The following is a 25,594-nucleotide window of genomic DNA, read 5'->3' as shown; positions in this document are numbered from 1 at the left end:
GATTTGCTGTTTTTCTCAGAAGATTTCCTCAAGGGAATATTTGAAAGAGTATCATTGTGGTTGGATTTTTTTTCTGCTTTTCAAAATTTGAAAACAACTTGATCCTGTTACTTAGCAATGCCTTTGTTTACCCCTCTTAAGTAACAAGTCTTACGCATGTTTTGAGCCCCGCTGTGGTCCCAGCACAGCCTTATACTGCAACAGTTATCAAGAGAGAAGTGTCCTGAGCATGTGTCTGAGATGCCCCTGTGAGAATAAATTGTGGAGGGGGAGAAACTTATCCTTACTCACAGCTCCATACAAGCCACTGACCTCTTGTCCAGAAGATTTAAGGGTATTACAGTAACTGATAGTATCAAGTGTCTTTTTTTAGGGGTATCATATAGCAAATAGTTCAAGTGAAATCTCCCATCACTACCTGCATTATATCTCTATACATTATATCCCTACTCACACATCAACTAAGTGTGAGTAAACGAGCTCAAGAAAGAAGCCAAGAAATGTGAGCTGTTCCACACAAAAATGTGCACAGCTTTCATAGATGCATCAATACTGTTGTAGGTGTAGTGATGCTCTATTTTCACCTAATAATGACAACACTATGGCTTTTTTTAATACTTTTTTTTTTCTTCCTGTATAAGGAGCTTTGCAGTGCTACCCGTTCATACCCTGTTTTTCTTGCCTGCAAGAGTAAGATTTAGCTGTTGATACAGAATTCTAAAAGGCTTGGGGGTAATGGAGTGAATGAAACATTCCTCTTCCAGCTGCTAATGTTCACAACACTTTTGACAGTTAAAATACATCACACATTCTCTTGTCTGTTTAATATAAACAATTAGTATTGCAAGTGGAGTCCATAATCAACCCCAAATAGGAGAATCCAGACAGGCAGTTCAGATAGGAAACTAAGCAGTGTCCTAAATTTATATAAAAGTAGTTTGCAGGCAGTTCAGCCTATACCTAACATACTGTCTGTAGCAACACATTAAACTGTGTAAGCTGAGAGACCAGTGGCCTGTCTTTTGGGGGTGAAGGTTTCATTTTTAATCTCAAAATTATTTTATCACAACTTTTTATCTGAATTTTTTAGTATGAAATATAAAATGAAAGGGAAAAAACAAAATTAGAATAAAATAAATAATAAACCATATATATATTTATTTATATATTTACATCAAGAATTGTCTTTCTCTGTATGCCCTTGCAATATTTAGTGGCTTGATTGCACTGGGGCCTGTACAATCTACAATAGAGCAAATAATAGATCATAAATAAATGACCTCCCAACTTTGTGAAGGGAAGCCAGACCATTACTTTCTTTTAAATTGAGACTTCATCCAAAATGAAATAGTCCCCTGAGACCCACATGGCAGCTTCTGCAGCTGTCAACTCATTTTGCACCTTTAAAGAAAAAAAGGAGCAGGGCACAGAGGGTAAAAATGAAAGGAGCTTCAGGTTGTTCTGTTTCCTGTTTGTTTAAATTTGTCCTTCCTGACATGCAGATTCATCACACTCCTTTCCTGGTGACTACTTCATTAGATTAGTTTAGTTAGGTATTCAGAGGGATTTTTATCTTCTGACTCATAAAATTCTTGTATCCCCCTAAGAATTTCCTGTGTCTGACTGGATTTTTATGTCTTTGTAGTTTTAGCTGGACTCCTTGAAGAAGCTGCTTTTTAAATGGCTCTGCTTTTGGGGTCTCCAAATAACTTCTGAGGAGCCAGGTCAGAGCCCGACTCCTGCTTTTCAAGAAAACTGATCTGTGCCAGCACTTCACCTCTTAAAATTTGAATCGGCCATTTCTAATAATCTTTTTAAACAATTCCTTCCCTGACAGCATTTCCCCATGCTGCCCATGCCCCTTCCAGGTGAATATTTTTCCAGAGTATTTTTGTCCAATTCCAAATATGCACTCCAGTGGCTCGAAGTGCAGGCTGCAAGCCTGTCCCATCAGGTTTTAATCACTCACTTGCTATAAAGCAGAGAGCTAAGGTTACGAGTATATTGGACCATTTAGCAGTTGATGAGAAATGCCTTTGTATATCCCTTCACTGTCTTTTTTGTAGTCCTTTCTGAGGAGGGTGAGAGCCAGGTTAGGCTGGAGCCCTGGTGTGTGCTTCTTTGAAGGGTTCAGTGAATTGAAGGTGATGCTTTTTGACATGTGAGCCCCAGAAATGTATGGAGTGATTGTAGTGCCAACTCGCCTGCTTACACAAGGGCGACGTCTGCCTCCGCTTCCCTCCCTGCGCGAAACGGCGGCGCTTAATGCCCTTGGTCATCAGAGCTCAGTGCTACCTTTGAATGTCTTTGAACAGTGGAAAACAGAGGGCAGAATGGCACTGTGCTTGTTTTCCTAAAGTCTAGGTGAAGAAGCAGAAAAAAACTGGTCACCCATTCCTTTTTTGGCATCTTTTTTCCTCTTCTGGGTTGTGTTGTTTGTCTGCAGCTGGAGATCCTTGTTAGGTGCCCCAAAACTCAGCTTTAAAATAACCGGCGTGTGCATTGATTTGTAAAGTTACTGTCCTAGTGTCTATTTGCTTATGAGATCAGCAGGTGGAGACAAGAACAAGGCGATGTGCTGCAGCTGCTCCTGCCCGCCCCGCTGGGCCCCCCTGCGCCCACCGCCCCAGGTGGTGGCTGGCACTGAGGAGCCGTGGGGCAGGCCTGGGGTGGCTGCCTCCTCACCCTCTGACCCAGGACAGGCTTTCCCTGTGGGCCGGGCAACTTCTGTGGCTGGTGCTCCTTTCCCTCCAGTGCCTTCCCTGACCCTTGGTGCAAACAGCCCTTCTGGAGGCAGCAGGGAAGGGGGAACATAGGGGTGTTACACATCCCTCTTACCCCTCAAACGTCACATCCTGTGGGCACTTCCTTTCTCTTCTTTCTCTCCTGCCTCCCTCGGAGGTTCCATCTGGGAGATACTCACTTTGATAACCAGGGTGTGCAGGGCATACTGAGCACAAGCACTGCACCATGGCCTGTGCTCCAGCAGTGGAACCGGGACATCTGCTCTGCCTGGGCAGTGGGACATCTGAATGGGCAAAGGGGAAAGCCCAGGGAAACACAAATATGAAGCAGCCCTCGGTATTATAGAAGAAAGTATCCAGTGTCCATAGCTGAGGGTGTGAATTGCAGCTACGACTAGCCTAGCGCTGTAAGACCCGCTGTGTAACTGTGACAAATCCCCATGGGTACACAGAGCTTTCCTTGAGATGCTTCAGTGCATCTGTTAGAGGACTGCATGCCCACTCCTAGCATATTGCCTCTCTCCAGTTTTCTCCTGCACATTGGCCTGTTTCCTTTTGCCAATTCTTTCTAAATTCTTATTTCTCCTCTTGCTTATTGCATCAGGTTTCTTTTCCAAGCCAATTACTCCTTTTACATGTTTCTTTACCTAGAATAGCGTAAAAGAAAACCAGACCCTGAAGTGAGTTGGATGTTTATAAACCAATATTATTTGTCTGCAAAAACATGTAGTGAGTATAATTCACTTCCACTGTGACCATTTGTACTGCGCCTAATTACAAATGCTCTTAGCTTAGGTTGAAAATTACTTCCATGTCTTGAGCAGTTTGTGTACGGTACATTTGTTTTGTTTAAATTACTTATTCAAGTAAAAAATGTAATAGAAGGCTAACTCAGAAGAAGAAATAAAAGATGCAGTCATGTGAGGAGTAGCACAGGCAGTGGAGCAGATAAGTGACCTGTGCTGAACTGATGTGCACAGCAGCCCATGTTAGCCCTGACTCAGTCTTCGGGCGATTCCACAGGCAAGCTGGGTTTCCCTCAGAACAGCTTTAAAAGAGCTCCTCATGACATCAATTTAGTTTGCTGTTTCTTTCCTTGGACTGTGTCCCTGGCTACATAGTATGGCTGTGAAAAGTTTTCCTTTGAAATCTCTTTTGAAGAAAAGGGTTTAGCAGAAAGGGCTCACTTTGCTTTAGAAACTGTAATGGAAAGCAAAACAGAAGGTGAACAGTATCATCTGAAATATGAACTTTTCCATTTCCATAGTTTCATTGTTCAGAAGTTTTCAAAGTACAGCTGAAATTTCCACAGACAAATTAAAGGAAAAGGAGTGTGTCGGAGTGTGTGTGCGCATGTATATTGTTTTTGTTAGGCTTTCCTATGAAGAAAGATCTTTATTTCCTAGTCAGCATTAGTACCTACCTCCTTTTGTTTGCATAAGAGGTTGTTAAAAAGATTTAAACCTGCTGCTTAAACCCATGCTAGCTCTAAACAATCTAACACTGCAAATAATTAAGTTTTTCTTCTTTTAGGCTTTTCTGCAGTGCCTATAATTCTTGCATCCTTTTGTGCATGACAGCATGGTGTTCAACTATGTGTTGTAGAGACAAGGACTTAGGCAGACGGCAAGGTAAAGTTTTCCTGGGTACCAGGTTCCAGGGTGGCAGAAGTACCTCAGAAGTCTTTGCATGAAGCTGCAGTGAGTAGCATCTGCCCTTACCAGGTGAAGGAGGGATTCATGGCAAAGCTCCTTGCAGGGCTTGACAAGCCTGTAGCTCATGATGAGATGTTCCTACACTGGGGTTAAAATCCTGCTCTGGAAATGTGTCTGCTTTAAGGACTAGCATAGTGGATAAGATGTAGTATTAAGCAAAGAGGATGGTTTTGCTCTTCACTGCTTCCTGGTGGCATCAGGAGGAGCCATACCCCACCTTCCTGCAGAGTCTTGCCCTGTGGCCAGATGGCTCTTACAGCAGACCTGGTGGTTTGCAGCTTTGTCTTCACCCTGCTGTTCAGTACTCTGTTCTGTTGGCAGACTTTGCCATGGCCAAGAAAATTATGTTCCTTTCCTAGTTATTTGTCACCAAGTTCCCTCACCAAGACATCTCATTCAGTATCTAAAGTAAATAGAAGAAAGGGGGCCTTTTGTCTTTTTGTTTGTTTTATTCAGTGTAATAACTCTTTCCCTTTTTTCAGAACTTTAGAATTGCAATGAGAGCCTGTTTGTCCAGCTGTAATGAGGAGGGTGCTTGTCTGGAAGAGCACTCAGTGCTGGATGCACTAGAAAGAGGCTCAGCAGAAGGAATATAATTGCAAAAGGAAGACAGTACAGGCTGATGTGCTTTTCTTTTTTGCCTTTTTTTTTTTTTTTTTTTTTTTTAATTCTGTCAGAATTCCACCTCTGTAGTTTCAGTGTTACTGTGTAACTGAGTTGTGGCTGTTCTTTACACACTTTGTTTCTTAGGCATTCATAACAACACTACAGGAAAATATTTCAACAACTAAATTGTGGATGTTCATTATTTGAAACACCCCATGACAAATTTTTCAAACATGTACTTCATCAGTAACTGCTGTCCATTTCAGTGCCAGAAGCTGATTATTACAGGATTTAATTTGCTGGGTTTTTTAACTCTCCCTGTGAACACACTGAATTAGGATTCAAATTTTGTCAAGTCACTTCCATCATAAAACCTGCCAGTTCTACTGCTATCCTAATTTACTCATCCTACATGAAAGCTTAAATTCTTTTAGTGAATTTCACAGATAACCCATATATGTATACCAATTGCAAGACATTTTGCAATATATGCATTTGTTTTACCAACAAAGGTTTTTGAAGGAAAGCAAAAACATTTATTTGAAGTTGAATTCTTTGGACTGAGGTTACTAGGTCACCAGTAAATTTTAAAAGCTATTTGAGACATTCTTGGTGGCATTTTAAAATTATAGCTTAAGGTTACACTGCTTCACACAATTCTGTTTGGTTCCTTTGATGCTGAAGATCTACAGTTGACTTATGTGTAAGATATATTTTTAAAAACATTAGCCATGATTTAAAGTAACAAGACACTGTTCAGATGAGAGCACAAACCTATCCTTTGGGAGGAAGTGAGTTAGGTTCAGTAGTTTTGTTGAACCTGAACCAAGAAAGAAACCATTAGTAACTCAATCTTTGTAAGAAGGCTTGAGGAAGATCTCAGCTCCTGCCTACCTGTTGATTTTAGCAGCAGCCCAGACATTGGAGATGTCAGGAGTGTTATAGAGGAAGGCTATAAAACAGCCAGCTTGTATATGGCACTATTTTAGAGCACAGTGAAAGGATTAAGGAAGCAGCTAGGGCAATAGTGGCATTATGATACAGTTATTAATTGCAAAAGAGAGCAGGGCCCATGCCTTCATTGCTCAAGAGACGTCAGAGGCACTCTTTTTCTGAAAAATTCACATACCAAATGAAATTGTAGATGTGAAGTTTCAGATGTCTCTTAACAATCGTTTTTAACAAATATAGCCTCTTCCCACTAACGAAGAAATACATCTAGATTGCATATGTAGTTTCATAGTAAGTTGTTTTGATGCTCAGAGGGCTGTAGTGGAAGAAAACAAATACTACCTTTATTTATGGCTTTCACTTTTTTATTTCCCAAGTGAGAAACATAAAGGAAAAAACAGATTACAATTGTCTCATAAAGGCTGCTTTCAAAAGTTCAATTGTTTTGTAAAATTCCCTTCCCACACTGTTCTGTCAGAGTGGTATTTGCCTGCTGCAGTAGCCCAGCTATGTGTTGGAGATAGGTCGTATGTTAGAGATAAAGCCCTCTCTTTTCCTTCCAAAATTTATCCTAATTTTGTCTTTGTCACCTCCTCCCTGACCTAGCTACCACTCTGATGCTCTGCATGTTCTGCTGAAAAACAGTACCAGATCATCCTTTTTATTATCTGGATGGTGCTGGAAAGGACTGTTTTCTTTCCAGTGGAATATGTACCTAGTTCAAAGTCACTTGCTGGTGAACAAGAATGTTTCTGTGAGATTCTGTTTCCATCTTCATCTGAGTAAATTAGATGAACCTCCACTGAAAGTAGTGTTACCTGATGGTAAAATATTTGTAAGAAAGAATATTTGCTGTGCATTCATCATCATGGAGATATTATGAAAAATAACCCAGGATGGTAGCCAAAAGAAGCCCTATATCTGCACAGGCATTCTACATAATAGCAGTATGTCACTTTGTAGTTCTACATTAAACTTCTTTGTGAGAAGTTACAGCTGTGGATGCCTTCATCTTTCAGATTCTGTTTCAATAAACCTGTGAGAAAGAAAAAAGTGAGGGCCCTTCAGCTTTACAGCAGTTTCAAAGCAGAAGCTTTATTACCTTTTTTTTTTTTTTAATCTTATACGCTTTACGTTTTTACACAGACACAGCTTCTCAGTGAAGATAAATGATAAATGATATCTACCTTAAAAAGCCTTTGGGTTTTCATTAATCCACATTAGGTTAAAAGGGAATCAGAATTCTAAAAATACAGCACATCAGAGAAACAAGGTATTTTTCAGGTCAAGGTCCTCTTTTCCATCTGGTGCTATTTGGTAGTTCTAACATCTTCCATCTCCCCCTACTTCTCCATCCGTAAATAACTCACAGAAGTAAATGCTTGGAATAATTACAGCAATGAATGATAAAATGCAGGTTCAACTTAATCTCTTCGGGATCTAAAATGAAAAACATAACTACAGACATCACAGTTATTGAAAAACTGTGGAGGTCTCCAGTCAGCAGGTGTATGAAATGGAAATAATGTCAGAGCATTAGATGTTTTGGGATTGCAATTGTGCCATTCAAAAATAATGTCAAAAGGAATATTAGTTCAGGAGAGGGGGGAAAATAGCCTATCAGGGCTGATTTTCAAAAGCAGCCTGCTGTTTTGCTTCTGCAAATAATTAAAGACTCAATGGTTAGATGTCCAAGTGCTTGCATCCATTTATTAGGAAGCTGGAGATACAACTACAACAAAATGTGTGCAAACTTGCAAAGCTGGAAGATGGTTTGAGATGATGCTTAAACCGATCAATTAATCAACCACTGGACTGATTTCCAAAAGTTTATGGAAACAAAATGTCTTTCTTTTTATGCATGAGATCAGCATTGCCTTACGAAAGAGTCCTGGAGTAGCCCACAAGATAAGGTGCTTTAGAAAACTCCCAGGGTTAGTGTGAAAGAAACAATCTACTCCTACTGGGGTTTCTGTCTCTACCAGGAATGCACAAAGAGGGCTGGGCTGTAGGCACACTGTTTACCGTCGTGGCCTTATTCAGTCATTACAACTACTTTGATATCTCAGTTTAAGAGGGAAGCAAACTGCTCAGTCTGTTAGCGGTCTGGGTCTGCCGTGTGCTGGCTGGCTGTGTTGTCATACCCACCTGTGCCTTAGGTGGCTTGTTAGTCATATGGATTTAACCAGGTATCTGGAACAGGAGGTCTGAAAGTGAGAAAGAAGATTCCTCTTTTGAATTATTTGAAAGCCTGTGCCCATGACTGCAAAAGCAGCATCCAGCATAGGTTACCAAAGCCAACATTTCTCTTCCTCCCTGTTCTTCACTGTTGCTGCCCGGGGCAGTACCAGGCTGTCTCTGTTCTAAACATCATTGTTTGATGAAGAGGCATGAATTGTTGTGTCCTCTTTGCCAAAATAAGGACCATTATGAAAAACAAAAGCTTTGGTTTTGGTGAGGGGGTGTGGGCTGAATTTTAGGAATGCTGTACTGCTTTTAAAAAATATTTGGGGGATGTCCCAGAATGAGGAAGAATGGGACATGACTCAGTTTGTGTGACACTCAGCAGCTTAAGATCTTTTCTATTGCTAATGCAGAATGGAGCAGAAAAGATCTGTCACTAATGTTCAGTTTACACATGGTTTTCACTTAAATACTTGACAGAAACAAGTTTCATTGCTTTATGTAGTGTATTTTAGGTCCAAGAAAGGGTACTTGCTATATATCTGAAAAACTATTAATCTCATTGGCTGGCTTATTAACATACCAGAAATTGGCCATAAGGACATTGTGGTTTTACTCTCACGTGAATTGTCATCAGAGTGAGCACAAACACAGCAGACTCTTATTTTAAAGCCCATTATATTGCCAATGTGATGCAAAGTGATTGTGAAAATAAGAATGAGCCCATTAAAAATATCTATAATGTGATAAAAATTGCTGACTGTGTCATACTCTCCAACAAACTGAAATTTACATTTGAGGATAAATGTATTCACAGATCTAGCTGCTGTTCACACACATCAAAAAAGTAATTTGAAGTTGTTCACTCAGCTGGGAGACTTCCCTACCCCCATCTTGTCTCCTGAGATTACCCTTTGCCCCTTTCCTGCAGCAGCTGTTTCTTCCTGGCTGTTCTTTTACTGTCCTTCAAAAGATAGAGGTCCTGCTCCTGCTGCCCATCAAATGAGGTGAGCTAGACCTGACAGAAAGCCATCACCTGGAGAGGCTTGAATCTTGGCACCAGAATTTGCAAAGGGTGTCCTCCAGTGCTCAGTCTCTGCAGTGCTAAAGAGTTACTGTTTCTCTCAGCTCAACAGGAGCAGAAGAGATCCAAAGTGGTCTTCTTCCCCCCCATTCCTGCAGAAGCGTGTCCTTTCCACATCACCAGATAGCTTTCAAAGGCAGGCTGAAACTTTAATGCACAGCTAACAGCAGTCTAAAATGTGGAGCAAGTCAGTCATTTTGCAGCCTCGCAGCAGGAAGGAGGCAGGTGCTCAGGAGGACAGGAGTGGAGGAGCAGGAGCCAGTGAGACAGCAAAAGGACCCTGGGGCTTAAAAAGTGGAGGGCACCCCTGGGTCGTTCACCACTTACAAAGACAGAAAGATCCACAGGAGTCTGGTTGGCTTTCTACATCACTGGCAGTGATGTGCAGGCCAGCAGGCTGCATCTACAGCTAGTTCCTGGCAGCTTTTGAAGTAAGGAAGATGGCCAGAGAAGGTTTAGAAAACTATCAAATGGGTTTTCCACTTCACCTTTGGAGAGAGGAGATGAGAAAGCAGAGGGCGATTGATTTTCCTGGTGAGTTTGGCTCATCAGCTCAATGAGCAGTTCACTTGTCTTCCTTTCAAGGTCAGCAGAGTGACAGTGTGTATTAATTCAGGACAGACAGTGTACCCTTTTCTGCTGCTGAGCTTGCTCAGTTTTCAGTCAACCCTCCTGAAGTTACTGGTTTGTCACAGTAGTGCTGGTTCCTGGCTCTCCATGTCACTCAAGAAGAGATGGCTTCACTGAGAGTTAAAAGTCCACATTGTGGAGGCACAGTCTATTTCCTGTTCCCTATCTTGGGGACCATATGTGGCAGTGGTGGAGGCTTTGGAACATGTGTCAAGTGTAGCATGAACTGACAGCTAAACGGAAGTTACTCCAGTTGGGTACAAAGGCTACTTTAGGAGGACCTTGCCTGTTTATATAGGTTTCAGATTACTTCATTTTTTAAAAGAGCATGGAGTGCATCCAAAGCAAATAATTTTCCTGTGGTGAATGGGAAGAACAATAGGAAAAGTCTGGAGAAAGAAGGATAGATGATCTTTCTTTAATGTCAAAGCTGACATAAACATGTCTCCTCCAAACCCTTCTCACAAGATAATTTTCTCAGCAAGGCACAGATTGCTTCAATCTCTGTGTAACTGAAGCTTCCCTCTTTCTGCTGTTATGGAGGAGGCAGGGTTGTCTTTGAGAATTTCTGCAGTACTGAAGTGTTCCTCCTCCAGAGGTTTTCACACGATCATGGTTGGTTGCTTCAAACAGCTCCCTCTTTGGAACTTCTCTACCATCACGTAAGGGCAAACTGATATATCTGTTTTGCAGAATTACTCAATTAAAAAAACTAAAAAGGCTTCATTAGACATACTCTGACCAGCTCTATGCAAGGCCTCAATTTTCATCAGAGGCCAAGCGAAGAAGACGACAAATGGTGTTAGGAAAAAGCCACCAATTAGGAGACATCAATTTTTCTGTCAACAGGGTAACCTCTTTTGCAAAACTTGTCATATGTTAATTCCTTTTTGTTTGTGAAGGTATTTGTTTGGCAGGGATATTTTCCACGAGGGGAAGAATTGATAAATTAGTTTTTTATGGTTGTCATTGCTACACTGTTTTGAGTTCCTGTCTTGTGGGATATTTTCCCTATGCAGAGATCATGATCCTCAGTCTGTCTGCTGTCTGTAACTCTTCCTTTTGCAATACTCTTTTTGGGAAAAGATCATGTACTTCTGCAGTGAGTTCTGGGGTGAAAATGCTTGCAATGGTAGAAGGCAACTTGGGAGCGTAGGACTTGGGACTTGCAATGTCTTCAGGTTGCAGGCTTAGGAATGCTATTAATGGATGTTCCCAAAACAAAGAAAAATGGATTTCTGAGCCTTTCTCTATTAAAAATGTGTGCCTGTTATGCTTGCATCCTAATATGCATTCTTTCTTATTTCATGGTTTAAGATATAACTGAAGACATGTGGATTCTTTTCCAGTTTACACACTTCATTTTACCCACTTTCAGAAAACTGAAAATCATAGAATCATGGAAGGTCTTGGGTTGGAAGGGACCTCTAAAGGTCATCTAGTCCAACCCCCCTACAACAAGCAGGGACATCTCACACTAGAACAGATTGCTCTGAGCAGCATCAGGCCTGACTTTGAATGTCTCCAGGGATGGGGCCTCCACCATCTCCCTGGGTAGCTTGTTCTAGTGATCCACCATCCTTATAGTAAAGAACTTTTTCCTAGTGTCTGACTTAAATCTACCCTCCCTAGCTTAAAATCATTACCCCTTGTCCTGTCATTACTGGATTTGACTCCATTGGACACAACTCTTTGGACCTGGCTGTCCAACCAGTTTTTTATCCAGCAAAGCATGTGCACATCCAAGCCACAAGCAGCCAGCTTGTCTAGGAGAATGCTGTGGGTAACCTTGCCAAAGGCCTTGCTAAAGTCAAGGTAGACAACATCCACAGGCCTTCCCTCATCCAATAAGCAGATCACTCTGACATAGAAGGAGATGAGGTTAGTCAGACAGGACCTGCCCTTCATGAACCCATGCTGACTGAGCCTGATCACCTGGTTGTTCTGCATGTACCACACAATGGGACTCAGGATGATCTGATCCATCAGCTTCCCTGGTAGTGAAATCAGACCAACAGGCCTGTCATTTCCCTGATTATCTTTCTGTCCCTTCTTATATATGGGGGTTACACTGCCTAATTTCCAGTCTGCTGGTACCACCAGCCAGCCAGGACTGCTGGTAAATGATGGAAAGTGGCTTGGTAAGCACCCCTGCCAGCACTTTCAGCACTCTTGGGTGCATCCCATCTGGCTACATAGATTTGTGCACGTCTGCATGGTGTAGCAGTTCACTGACCATCTCTTCCTGGATTGTGGGGGGATCGTTTTGCTCCTGATCCCTGTGGCCTAGCTTAGGGAGCTGGATTCCCTCAACACAACTGGTCCTGTTACTGAAGACTAAGGCAAAGAAGTAATTAAGCACCTCAGCCTTTTCCTCATAGTTCATCACCATATTTCCTCCTGTATCTAATAGGGGGTGGAGAGTCTTCTTGGTCTTTCTTTTGCTGTTAATATATTTTAATATAGAAGAAATCTTAATCACTTTTCTTATGGAAAGCTGTATACATCCTTTATTCATCTGCAGGCACAGCTGCTGCTGTGTTCTTAATAGCTTATTACAAGTAATTTTAAGAAACAATCAGTAATAAATACTTAACAGGTATTAGAAGAAATAAGGAAGTTTTGTATATATGGGCATCTCTGTAATACACAGAGAGCAAGAGCTGCCGGTACATGTTCTATTTGACAGGAGACTGAATGAGAAGGACATATAGCTGGTGGGATTTCAGATGGGTGCAGGTAGATGTCAGCATGACCTTAAGGCCTTTCAAGTTCTTACTTGGGGACCCAGCTTCAGGAAATGGAGCATATGATGACAGGTTTTTGAGGGGTGGCTGAAAAGTTACAGCTGTGTGATGGGCATCTGCTGGGACACTGACTAGACCTGCAGTGTTTCTTACCTGTGTTGTGGAGAGAGGGAGACTTGGCGTGGAACAGTTAAAGAATGGAAGATCATTATTTAGCTTGTAAATGGCCGCTACTGGTAGATCAGGTATACAGCACATCATCATCTGGTGTCAGGTCATGCTGCTCAGTGCTCAGCTAGCAGCTGTTTTCAAAATACATGTTAGTGAGTGCAAGTGTTTTGTCCTGGATGCAAACCATATGCAGACCATCTACTAGTGTCTGATAGAGGCATAATTATGAGTCCACCTGTCCATGGCTGATCTGAAGCACTCCTGACTGTTTTGAAATTAGACTCAGTAGTAGTCATATAACTACCATGAATGTGTGATGGGTCAGTGTCTGAGCACATACTTCAGGGTGTGACCATGCCTTGGTGAAGGCAAAGGTTAAGGCAGGTTTTGGGGCTCTAAATTGCAACTTACTCTTTTTAAAAGTACCTTTATACTGCAAAAACAACAACAAAAACTTGTGTTCCATAAAGTCTTTCTATTAATCTTCAGGCTGGAATTTGTGGGTTTTTAAACTGATGGTGAAGCTGAATCTGACTTACCTGAGCCACCACCTTTGTGCCTGAGCTTAACTGCTACCACTGCTTGCCACAGAGTACAGAAATCTCTGCTGAGAGAGAAGATGGGCAGCTAGTGGTAGCTTAGTCCTTGCTTTTATGCAAATTTGTATTTAGGGAGGAAATTTTGTGAAGTAGCTAAGTGATTTAGGATCCAAAATCCACATTTCAGTTATTTCCAGAATCTGGAGTGAAATAAACACTTTTCAAAGTGTGATTCTGTCTTGGTTTTTACAATGCCATCTGCCACAAAGATGCCCTCTTTTCTTACCTATCTTGTTCCTCTTTTCCAGGTTGGCCTTCTTTCTATGATGTGATCAGTCCTGATGCAATTGCTTTCAACGATGATTTCTCCTATGGGATGCATCGGATTGAAATATCCTGCAGTCAGGTTAGTTTATAGTGTATACAGAACATTCCAATGGCAAAAGCTGCAAAAATCATTTCAGTGTGCTGTACTTTCCCTAAGATATGCAAAACTTTCAGTTCCGTTAAATGGTAATTATTGTGAGAGATCACAATGGGTCATAGGTATAACAGCTGGGTGAAACAAGATAAAGGCACAAAGGGCTTGTTGGAATGCATCTTGTTGTCTTGTGTGAGATTTAATGGAGGAGATGTAAATGGTTGGATTTGGTGCTGAGTCTCTAATTGTCTTCTGAAGAGGGACCCTTCAAAGTTGCTCCCTGAGCCTGATTGACTGATGCCAACCGTGAGCAGTTGAGGGGGAAGTTGAAAGCAGTGGAGCAACTGTCTCTGTGCCGATTCCATCACTGTGCATTATTGTGCAGCCATGCTAACTCATTCCCAACAGTCATTCCAAGCACAGTCCTAAAGGCTGCCTCAAACAATGCCATGTGCCGTAATAATGAAGTCGGTAGTAATTCAAAACATGCCCAAATTTTCCGTTATCCGCCTTGTTCTACTTTCTCTGATCCTTTGTGCCGCCCTCCTCTCTGTGAAGTGAACAGCATAATCATTTCCTAGCAAAGGCAAAAGCTGCTGCATTGGCGTTCAACAGATGTACCCAGCAGCTTGTGGCCTTCCAGCTCCACATGCTCAAAATCTTTCTGAGAGAAGCAGCAGCTTCATTTGAACAATGCTAATTTCCTCTTCTCTTTCCAAGCAGTATTGGTGGAGGGATAACGGATTTAATCCCTGATGATTTGAGTCCTTACTAGTCAGTCAATCCTCATATATAAATGCTCAGAGTAAGTTAAAAAGCTTCTCAAAAAGAGGCAAGATTGTCTTCATGGAAAATCCATTAACTTCAGTCTGGATAGAGAGTTTGGCCCAGCATGTTATTGGCCAAATCAGTGTGTCTGCTGGTATGTCATGTGTACTACATAATTCTGTAGCTTTCACATTGATTATATGCTTCAAAAGATCCATTTAACACTTTTTGGGAGCATCCGTTTCCCTAAATTCCCTGGTGAGGCAGCAATGGGACTGCAAACTGGGAATCTCATGCTTCACCACTGATTATGGCATAATAAAAAATATAACCCACTCTCCTCAGCTCTGCTTACTAAGCCTGAATAGTGCTAAAATCAGCATACTGCCAACCTGCTGAGCCTGTATCTGCTGACACCCTTCAAGAGATGGCCAGAGCTCCTGGTTTCACCTGAGAGAAACCTAAGGCAGCCTGTGGTCAGACCAAGGAATCTGGGAATGCCATTTACCTCTTGCCAAGCAAAATAACTTTAGCAGACCTGAGACCAGCAATATTAGCAGCAGTCGCACACAGACACCATAAAATTAAAGGAAAACAAAAAACTGAATTTAAAGCATTTAAAAAAAAAATAAATTACCAAGGTTGCTATATAATCCATTCGTAACTTCCTACCAGCTACTTACTGTAACATCTTGGGGCAGTAACCCCGGAGATGATCAAATCACTCAGGAGAAGAGCTTGAGGAGTGGTAAGCATCTTCACAGCCACCCCTCAGCACAGTTAATACTGCCACATTGTGTATCCATAACAAAACCATTTCCTCCCCTCCTCAGAGCCCTAAGAATGTGAATCACACATGCAGCTGCAAAAAAAAAAATGCAGTTTTACTGCAGCCTGGAAAGCTGTGGGGTTGACATGACAGGCCTTGGTAGAACTGGAGGGAAATACCCTCTTGCACACCCAAAACCTTATTAATATTTTGCAGGTGAGAAAGTAGTTGATTTTTGTTTAAAAGTCCTTCCACCTGTCTGAGAGAATAGAAAACCTCTCTTTTCATGTTCTCCATTACAGAAAGCAAACACTGGGGAAAAAATGCTGTAATACTAACCAAAGACATCCATGGGGTTATCCTAGGAATAACTTCTATGGTTTTTTTGAAACACATCACCCTGGATGTATTTAAAAGGTCAATGATTGGTGACAGGTAGAAGTTAATTACAAATGCATTTGAGAAATACTGTCAAACTGGTTGAATCTCTCTTTTTTTTTTTTTTTTTTCTCTTTCCTGCTCAAGAGTCCTTTCCCCTGAGGTCTCCCTAGCTATTACTTGTACCTGTACAAATCAATACAGTTATGTTTTCACACAAGGACTGCTTAGACATTAATAGTTCCGACTGGGTTACAGCAGCTGATTGCAAGCTGCTTTCCATATCTCCCAGCAGCATGCTAGAACCAGGAAGCTTGGAAGATCCAAGCATTCTGACAGCAGTGACCCCCCCCTTTCCTGCTCCCCAACACATACTCCAAATGCTTTAACCATTTCACCATCCCAGTGCATTCTGCCCAGCATGTGCAAGGCTGCAACAGATGATTGTTCCTTCTGTGGAGGCTTTGCAGACATCTATATACATCCTAGAAAAATGGTCAGCACCTATCATGTGTGTGGAGGCCAGTAAAATCAATTCATCCTTTGTACTCTCAGCTGAGGGCCAGGTTTCTTATACTGTGCTAAAAAGGACTGAATTATGTTGCTTTTCAGGGCAGATGAGTTATAGAGTCCTCTACAGAGAGAATTGCCACATAAATTTTTGGTGTGGGGTAATCTCAAAAGGTAACAAATTTTGCAGTAATCCAATCCTGGTGTGATTCTGCCATCACAAGAAGGTGTAATGAGACTATGTGGGACTCTCACACAGCTTCTCAGATTCTGTGAGGAAAAGTTTTTTGATAGATTGTCATCTGTGTGTGAGTGTATTACTCCAGCAGACTGTTTCTCTCTGTGGTTTCTCTTGTTCTGTTTCTATCCAGTGGAGAGGGAATGATTTATATTTAGTCAAATGTTAATCTGGAAAAGATCTATTTAACACTTCTAGCCAGGAGGTTTTGAAGCATTCTTAGCTGAGAATAGATGATTTAATTAGGATGCTGAGCATTTAGAAAAATACTCTCTCTGGGACACTTCAAGTTTTTTGGATTTTTTTTTTTTTTTCTCGAGGCACGGAAAAGCTTTGTAATCAGGTGAAATGCCTTGTTGTGAGAGACCCCGCTCTGAGAAAAAGCTCCATTTTTCTGCCCAAACTGCCTAAAAAAGGCTTTTGATCTAAAGGAAAATGAAACAATAGAAGCAGCGGAGAATGGAGGAGAGGGTGGCAAGATGCAAACTGTCAGAAACAAGACTTGAAGCTTTGTCTTCTGTAGTTCCCATGAAACTTTCCTGTGCCTCTTCCTCATTTGCCATGTTTTGTCTTCCTTCCTTACAAAGCCAAGCAGCTTCTCCTTTACCTAAAGTCATCCATGCTTTTCCCCATTGCTTCCAGGAGCTTTTCCTGCTGATACCATAGGCTGGAAGCACCCTTGTTTGTTACCGAGTCCTTGCTGGACTGCAATGGCTGTTGCAGTGACACTTCTCCAGGAGCCGGGAGCCTGCCCTGGGGTTTGGCTACATGGGTGGGACAGCCAGGTGGGACCAGTGAGGCTTCACATGCCTACCTGGCATCCTCCTGAGTCACTGAGGGTTATTTTTTCTGCAAACAAGGAGAGTTTCTGTCACTCCTAGCTGGCATGAGAGCCTTCCCCAGCCTTTCAGTCTGTTGAGAGAGTTTAGCCTGAAGCCCAAGACATTACCTGCTTCTGCAAACACCCTTCCTAGTGCTTTGGTGGATTAAAAGCCGTAACAGCAGGAGAGCATTAGCAACACATTAACTGCAGGGTAGAGGTTTGCTGTCACTTAACTCATTCACAGTTAAGAATAATCAGTATTGCCTCTATGTATTTGGGATACAATGAATTAATTACATGTTAAGAATAATCTGCAGTCTTTAATTTTTGCTGTCTGACTGTGAGCCCAGGAGCAGCTCTGTGATCTCAGTTACATCATTCCGACTCTCACAGAGATCAGCTATTGACTTGAAAGGCCAAGGCTCTTTGGTAAAGCAGCATGACTTTCCTGTTCAAGATAAATATTTCTCCAGTGCAAGGTTTTATTTTTTTATTTCTCATGGCATGCTGTACAAATGAACTTGTGGAATTTAAGTCACTACTTATTATCCGGGTTAAGTTGCCAGCCACCATGTGCAGTGATAGTAATACTGATTTTTTAATAAGCATCAACTGGATCACCTGCTTCAAAATATATTCTGTAAAACACAGAACTTTTGCCTTTCTTACAGACAGGAGCAGGAGTAGTGTTCATCCTGAATACCAGTGTAAGCATGACTGAGGCTGTATGAGACTGACTCATACAGAACAAAAGCATTGAGACCATCTGTAGTTTCGTATTTCTTACAAAAAGCAAATTCAACATAATTCCTATTTATAATTACTCCCAGCTAAAGATTATTCATTCAGAAATATTTTACACATCTTCACTACAGGTCTTTTGCAGTCACCTGTCCCTATCTCCTATACACTACAGAAGGTAGTATGAGATGAGTAGTGGAAGAGCTCCATCCCCACCAGGGGAAAGGGGCAGAGGGGCACCCAGAAGGACCCTGGTGCTCAGAAGGGTGCCAGGCTGTGGAAAGAAAAGAAGATAGTATGAGAGCATACTCTAAAGAATATCTTCACTACTTTAAGTCGTTGCCAGCATCACCAAGGGGATAAGTGTTTTCTTACTGAGAGGTGTTGTAGGTGGGTGCAGGCTGAGGAGGACCCAGAGCTCAGGCTGCCTCTTTCTTACACAGCTATCCTTACAGTGGTAAGTGAAATGTGGGCAGTGCTGCCCTCACCACTGTGTTTTTAGCTGAGCTTCTGCCATGAGATCATTACAGAGACAAGACAACTTCTCAGAAACCATGGCCCAACCAAACTTACGCAGTAGCATGATGGGAAACATCCAGGAAATTTGGGCTTGAAGTCTTAGGCACCTGTGTTATCTCAGAAGATTATCTTTCTGGATCACTCTAGCAAATAAATTTAGGCTGTAAATCCCTTGAAAGGGCGTTGTAGGCACCAGTGTGCTTCCTTGGAAGTGGCTTAAGTCGTTGCTTAACACGGCGGGGATGCCATCAAGCTGCACAGAGAGACACAGTGATACTCTGTTGTGTTTTATTTCAGTGTGGTGCTCACCTGGGGCATATTTTTGATGATGGACCTCGTCCAACTGGCAAACGGTACTGCACAAACTCTGCTTCGTTATCTTTCAAGCCAGCAGACAAGAACAACATCGGAGAAGGCAGCGGTAGTGCTGGTCCTGCCCAAACAGGCAAAGCTGAGCTGTAGGATGAAGCAAAGCCTGCAGAAAACTGTGCTGATCCCACACAGCTTACAAGGAATGTTTTCTAAGTTGTCTGTTTTCTTATATCCTACGAATGTTTAAATGTATGAAAGCATTTTGCACCATCCTACTTCTTCCTCACCTTTATGGAACTCAGGCCTTGCCTGCCAGTGCATTTACTATATAATTGGATTGAAAAATGTGTTTACTGACTCCACATGTTTTCTTTTCCTTTCTTTTCTTTGAGATTGCTCTGGGGAATCCTTAACTTGAGAGGCTTTGCTATCATTAATTATTAGTTTCTTCTTAGTGCTGTCTTACTCTAGGTTTGAACACTACTCCTTTTTGTGTGGGAGATGGAACTTGTGTTTATCTCCAGTCTGTAGGAAAGTTCTGGGGATAAGAAAATCCTGAATTCCTAGCACATCTCTGCTTTGTTCTGACTTGCAAGGCATGCAACCTTTGGTCATACGTATTCAGCCACCTCCCAGCATTGGCCGCACCCTGCAAAAACTTGTAGTTATGGATGTTCCTTCCCAACTGAGAGAGATGGATGAGATGTAAAGCCCATCCTTTGGCTAATTTACTGCCAAAATTTCAAGGGTGTGGTTCAAAGGATGTAAACATTGTCTCAGCATCTATTTTTCTCCTTTGTTTGGTATTTAAATAAAGGTTTTAACTAGTAAGGCTCACTTTTGCAGGCTACTAATGAGGCCTGTTCAGCAACTGTAACTTAAATCTGAACTAAAGTTGAAATCTGCAGGGGGTAATTATATGGACAAGTGCAGAGATAAACTTAGGAAGTGAAGTAGATGAGGGATGACACTAGGCTCTTTATCTTGTCGGTTGCTACAAGGATTCAGAAACACGAGGGTTTCTGTTAAAAGGGAGTTTAGGAATGAATGCAGCGGAAAGAGGGAGACCCTCCTGAAGTATCCAATTTTAAAGATTAGCTGGTCTGAATGCATACTGTCTACAAGGCCACAACCTTTAATTTGTGCAATTGAGGTGTAGGACATGAGGGAGAAGGGTGGTTTAAGAAATTAATTTGAAAAAAGCCTGTCAAAACTGCAGAAATGTTCGTGTAGCAAAATTTTTCTGTCCTGTAAGATGTTTTTCATAGCTGCTTTTAGATTTTCTTGAATAAGAGTTTCTCTGGAATTGTGCATAATACTTTTAAGCTACACTATATAGTATTTGCTAACACCAGTTTGCCTTTAAGCGTCAAGACACTTAATGAATATAGTATTTACTTTTTCTTAGCAAACTTTGCAAATAATGTATTTGAATCCAGTTTTATTTCTAGTAAGAGCAAAGCAGCCACTGATTTTTATGGAAGCAGGATTGAAGGTTTTATGTCAGTGATAATAAACGTATTATCTAAAGTAGAAACATCTTTCAGCTAAAATATAGCTACTGTAAAAGCATTCAGAATGGTCAGAATTGCCTTTTTTTTTTTTTTTTTGCAACATAAGAAGACATGGAAGAAGCTCACTATACCTTAAGGTTGAGTGGATGCAAATAAGGATGATAAATATTTACAGCAAAAACACTTGGGCTCTGCTGCAAGTAGCAAGCACCTGCTCACATGAGTATTCCCCCAGATGTCATGTAAGGAATTGCTCATTAGCTGCAGGAAAGATTGTGCAGACTGACCTTTGGTGTTTTGGGGCAGTTGAGTTTCTGCTGGTCCCATTGGTTTTTCAGCAATTTTTTCTAGAACTGCTTTTATCCCTAGCTTTTATTTGAAGAAAAGTAGGTTTTCTCTGCCACATTTTCTGACATAAACATAAAAAGGCAGCATCTATAAAAATGTGGCACATAAATGTGGTTTAATTCCAGATTGCTGTTGGAAGTGTTATCAAATTTCAGTATATTCCTGCCTTATGTTAAAGAAATATATTACTTAAGCTTCAGGACGCAGGGATATATGCTGTCCTACAGGAGATTTATTTTTGCAGGATATGGAGTGCAATGAAATGAGTCAATATGGTGAGGTGTATGTGATCTCTGGGAGGTAGACCATTTAGCAGAGGAAATGCATTGTTCTCTCTTGTGTGCAAACTATGCCACAGCACAGTGCAAAGTAAGACAGACTGCCTTTTGTTGCTCTTAGAAGATGCTAGCAAGGGCTGGTATTGAACCCTCCAAATTTGATTCTGGTTATGATCATGACAGAGGAAACCTGGGAGCTGAGCACAACTTAGAGAATAATAGGATAATATTTCTGTATGATTAAATTTTGCACTGTCTAGATGCTTATAAAAACTGAATGCAAACTGTAGAAATAAGAAACTGTATTTTATAATATCTCTGTTGTTACTCAGATGTTTAAAAAGGATACCTTAAAATATCATGTAAGTCACACATGTTATTTATATATACTCTCTCTATATATATATAAAATTGCACATGTTTTATTTATATATATATATACACACATATATTATCCAAGTATAATTTTAGCCTTCGGTACCTTTTTAATAACCAAAACCTTTCCTTAAGAGGGTTCAATACTTTTAAGAAATCGAATATACATTTTTCAAATTAAATTTGTTTAATATATTTGTTGTACACAAATAGAAAATAAATTACTTTATAAATAATTCTGTTCTTCTTCCTTATTTATCTGGTTTTGTGTCAAGCTTTTGCACCCTTAGCTGCAGCATTTCTTAGGGACCTACTTTTACTTTGCTTTCTCTTAACTTACTGTGACTATTATATATCCAGCACTTTTATCTCCAGTAGGTTTCTGGCAGGGGTGCAGCACTAGTACTGCCCAGGTGTCAGTGGGCTTACCTGCTTTCCAGGGAGTATGGCAAGCACCCAGGCCCAATAGAGATGGGCAATGTTTAGAGAAAAGTTCAACTTTCACTCAGCAGATGTTTTGACCAATTCCAAAAGATGCTGTGTGGGATTTGGTGTGTCAGAGGCATGCCAGAGGAGCTCTGTGGTGCCCAGGCTCAGTCTGCAATGGAGGAGTTTGTCTAGAAAGTTTGTTTCTGTCAAAGTTTCATCTCCAGGGGCGGAGGTTGGGAATGCTCCATGGGCAGCAGGTTAATGCCACTTGGTAGGTCGGCTCTGCAGTGGAGTTTAGAAGACAGGAGCAAGGGAAGGGAGGAAGTTGCAGGCTGTTTTCAAACCAGCTTCCATGTTTCTGTTCACGGGAGCCAGGGAGTTACATCAAAATTAATTAACTTGCTAATTGTTCTCAAACATTGCAGTACCCTAGGACAAGTGACACACTGAAGACTTGTTTTAGAAGCTTAGTATAACCCCTGTGAGTCCAAAAATTAATCCCTCTGCCTCCCATCTATCCACTTTTGTTCCCTCTCTGAACTGTAATAGATTGATATTTCAGAAATGAGGGACTGACTGGTGCCCACTAAAATGAGGTGCACCTGGACACCTCGTGGTGGCTTTGCCCTGCACTCACAGCATAACCCGGCCAGTCCATCAGCACCCAGAGGTGCTATGCCACGGCAGATCTCTGGATGTGTGTGGTCCTTGTGGTGCTGCTGACCTGACAGCAGACATGAGGGATGGCCCTGCCTTCCAGTCCAGCTCAAGGCAGCCTGTGTTGTGCTGTGCAGAGCATGAAATTGTGCCTAAGACACATGTACACCCCACCACTCCAATACAGGGAGATTTCTAGTACAAGATGCTCTCCCTGCTGCTCCTGCTGTTTCCTGGGGTGCCCTGGTTGCAGGGTGGGAGAAGCAGTGGTGGCAAGATCAGTGATACGAGGCCAGTTAATGAAACAGAGGTTCTCTTACCATTGTAGCTATATACCTTCCATATATTAAAGGCAACTTAACTATAAGCCTTTTTCACAAGTTGTGTCAGCTGTCATGCTAGAAAAAATACAACATGTACATGAACTGGTTAAAACTGGAGCCTTACCAACATGTATTCCACACATGGATGGGGTAGGCTGGCATCTGCATTTGTGCAGCAAAGCCATCACTCAAAAAAGGGAGAGGGAGCTGGTGAAGTAATGCATTGGCCTCTTATTTGTACTCACAGGTAAGTGCTGTTTGAAGGCTCTGTCATCTCTGAGGATAAAAGGTAAGATAAAAGTGAAGCACACAGCCTGCCTCCAGTGGCCCAACACAAGATAGTGATAATAGTGACCCAGGGGATAGGACCTTCCCAATGTTACAGCATGAGGCATGAGACCTTTTTGCACTTTCAACACCTGACAAAAGTGGAGCTTTCTGTGGCACTAGCTAAGCTCCACTGTAATTCCTCTGCACCCCAAAAATGGCTCAGTTAAATGAGACAACATCATAAGTCAGCATTTTTGTTGGGGGTGACACTGAAGAACCCATGGTCACAAATGTGAATGTTGGTACTCTATTGATTATAGCAAAATGTCTCAGTTCACTTGGCATTGTTTTGCATTCCATTTACCCTACTGAACTTGGTAAGCCTTGAGGTTAGGCCTTCTGTAACAGAATATGTGATGTATATTAATTTTTCTTACTGTTCAGTATTTTACAAAATGTCTGTGGTTAATGTCAGGGCATAGCCAGCAGTTCTCTGCTCCTTAACCCGTGGTTTGGTAGGGGATGTGAAATAAATGATACAGGCTGCTTTACTGGTCCTAAATTGGTTTCAAAATCATGCCCTCTCTTGCCATCCTTGAAGGAATTTAAGGGTGAAACCAAAACAAATGTTCACACTTTCAGAATTAAGATCAGTGTGCTCTTGTTTACAGAACAAATAGCAGAGTATTTGGTGGTACTAGAAGCAGTTGCCTCAGCTTCCAAATTCAGTAGAGTTAAACAAAATGTTGCTTATTGGCAAACTGAACTAGTAGTTTTTGACTATTGGAATGAGGCCACCTACAGGTCCCACAATAAACCTGCAAAAATGTTTTAATCCTGTGTATTTGAAGAGCAGCATTCCAGTCTGGCTTGCTCTCACTGTGTTATAAAGAGAAGTGATACACCACAGGGCCTGACTGCTTTTCAGATCAAAGCCATGACAGCAGTCAGCAACTGCATTATTTTTACAGTCACTTTTTTTTTTTTTTTTTTTTTTAAATTGAGATAACACTTCCAAATGCACCCCAGGCAGTGAAATCACTGAAACAGCCAAACTCCAAGCAGTGTAGGCATGTGACGTTCTGAAATCCTTATGCAGGCCACTGTTGTAATATAAATACTCGAAGCAAAAAGTTCTCAGTTACGTCCACGTGTTTTTAGTATCAGGACCCAAATTAAGCAGGAATAGCTCACTCAGAAACCTTTCCCAGAGACCTCCTAAAACTTGTAGCCAGCCTTCTCAGACCTTTCGCTTAGCCAACATATAGGCCAGTAGAAAAGGAGAAGGGGTTCCAGAAAAGAGAAAAGGCTTCTAGTTTCAAACTTCTGTTTTATTCACCTCATTAGCTTGCAAACACTGAAGACATTTCACTCTACAGATGTCTTAGCCAGGGCATTCTCATTCTCTCTTTATAGTTTCAGTACAGAGGATACCTGTGATCTAACTTCTTTTAGCCAGGAAATTTTAATGCCTTAATGCATCAGGTATTTCCAGTTTCTGCAAGGATTTTCTTCTCTTTTAGTTTTTCAGCAGGTGGCACTTGAGACAATGGTAGTTTGTGTTGGTTTTGGTTTTTTTCATTTCATTATAGCCTAAAAACTGTCTGAGCTACAGCTTCACCTTGTCTCAGACCCCGTACTTCTCACTTCTCAGCTGCCTTCTCAGTGGAAGGAATATCTGTTCCCCAAAATACAAGCAGTTGCCTACTGGCAAATCATGTCTGACTACTTGCTGGGAGAAGTAGCAGTTCTTTGGAAAAGCAAATAAAATATGTCTTTATATTTCTGTTAAAGCAAACAAGGTGATTTTGTGTGTGGGCTAGTTAATTTTCATGTTTTTCCAGGTTGCCCTAAAGCCCTTCTTCTCGCAATCTGGGTATTGTCTCCTACAGTTTACAACTTTATTATTGTGTTCATACAAATACAAACATCTGGAGAACATCCTCAGGTATAACTGCTGGGTAGTATAGAAAATATCTGGCATGATCTGAAACAGGTTTTTCTTCCCATGGAAGTACACCCCTGGGACTGGGGAACTTAGAAGGTCTGAAATGGCGTAGAGATCCTCTCACCTCCAGAGCACCACATCACATTTGGCCTGGGCCTGGAACAGCCAGTGTCCCTGGTGATTTCTTAGCTGCTCACTGTTTTTTTGTGAAGTTAGTTGGTCCTGATGCTGGCTCACAGAAATCTCTGTGGCAGTATTCCTGAGAGGCTGCGTGATGCTGCAGGTGGTGAGGAGATTGAAGTCCTTGGTGTTTCTATCCAGAGAGCAGTCAAGAGATGGAAGGGTAGGTGGAGGGTGGGGAAGAGGAAGGAGGAATTCGCATTTTGCCCCTTCCCCTCCTGTTCACCTTAAATTACATGGATTTCCACCATGGCTTTGTAAGATCACCTTTAACTCTGGACAACTAAATTAACACAGGCTTGTGAAACCTTGTAAACATAGGTCCTGATTCTTAACTTAATTCCAGTGTCTGTCTGACACCACTGAGTGAAAAAACGCTCCTACAAACCTGAGGAAATGAAAAGGACTAAGATCTACTGAGA

The 25,594-nt window shown here is 41.5% G+C and overlaps 1 protein-coding gene across 4 annotated transcripts in view; it reads left to right on the top strand.

Moving 5' to 3' along the window:
- MSRB3 (methionine sulfoxide reductase B3) overlaps positions 1 to 21,601 on the top strand; it is an 80,230-nt gene extending 58,629 nt beyond the window's left edge. For all 4 annotated transcript variants that reach the window (XM_051639595.1, XM_051639575.1, XM_051639606.1 and 1 more), the window contains exons 6-7: positions 13,680 to 13,777; positions 18,836 to 21,601. In XM_051639595.1, coding sequence (XP_051495555.1) covers positions 13,680 to 13,777; positions 18,836 to 19,000 — 263 coding nt within the window. In that variant the 3' untranslated portion in view covers positions 19,001 to 21,601. The remainder of the gene's footprint in view (positions 1 to 13,679; positions 13,778 to 18,835) is intronic.
- Positions 21,602 to 25,594: the final 3,993 nt, after the last annotated feature.

The sequence above is a fragment of the Apus apus genome, chromosome 1, assembly GCF_020740795.1.
Source record: "Apus apus isolate bApuApu2 chromosome 1, bApuApu2.pri.cur, whole genome shotgun sequence".
In the NCBI taxonomy this organism is placed as follows: Eukaryota; Metazoa; Chordata; class Aves; order Apodiformes; family Apodidae; genus Apus; species Apus apus.
This window is presented reverse-complemented; position numbering and strand designations above follow the sequence as displayed.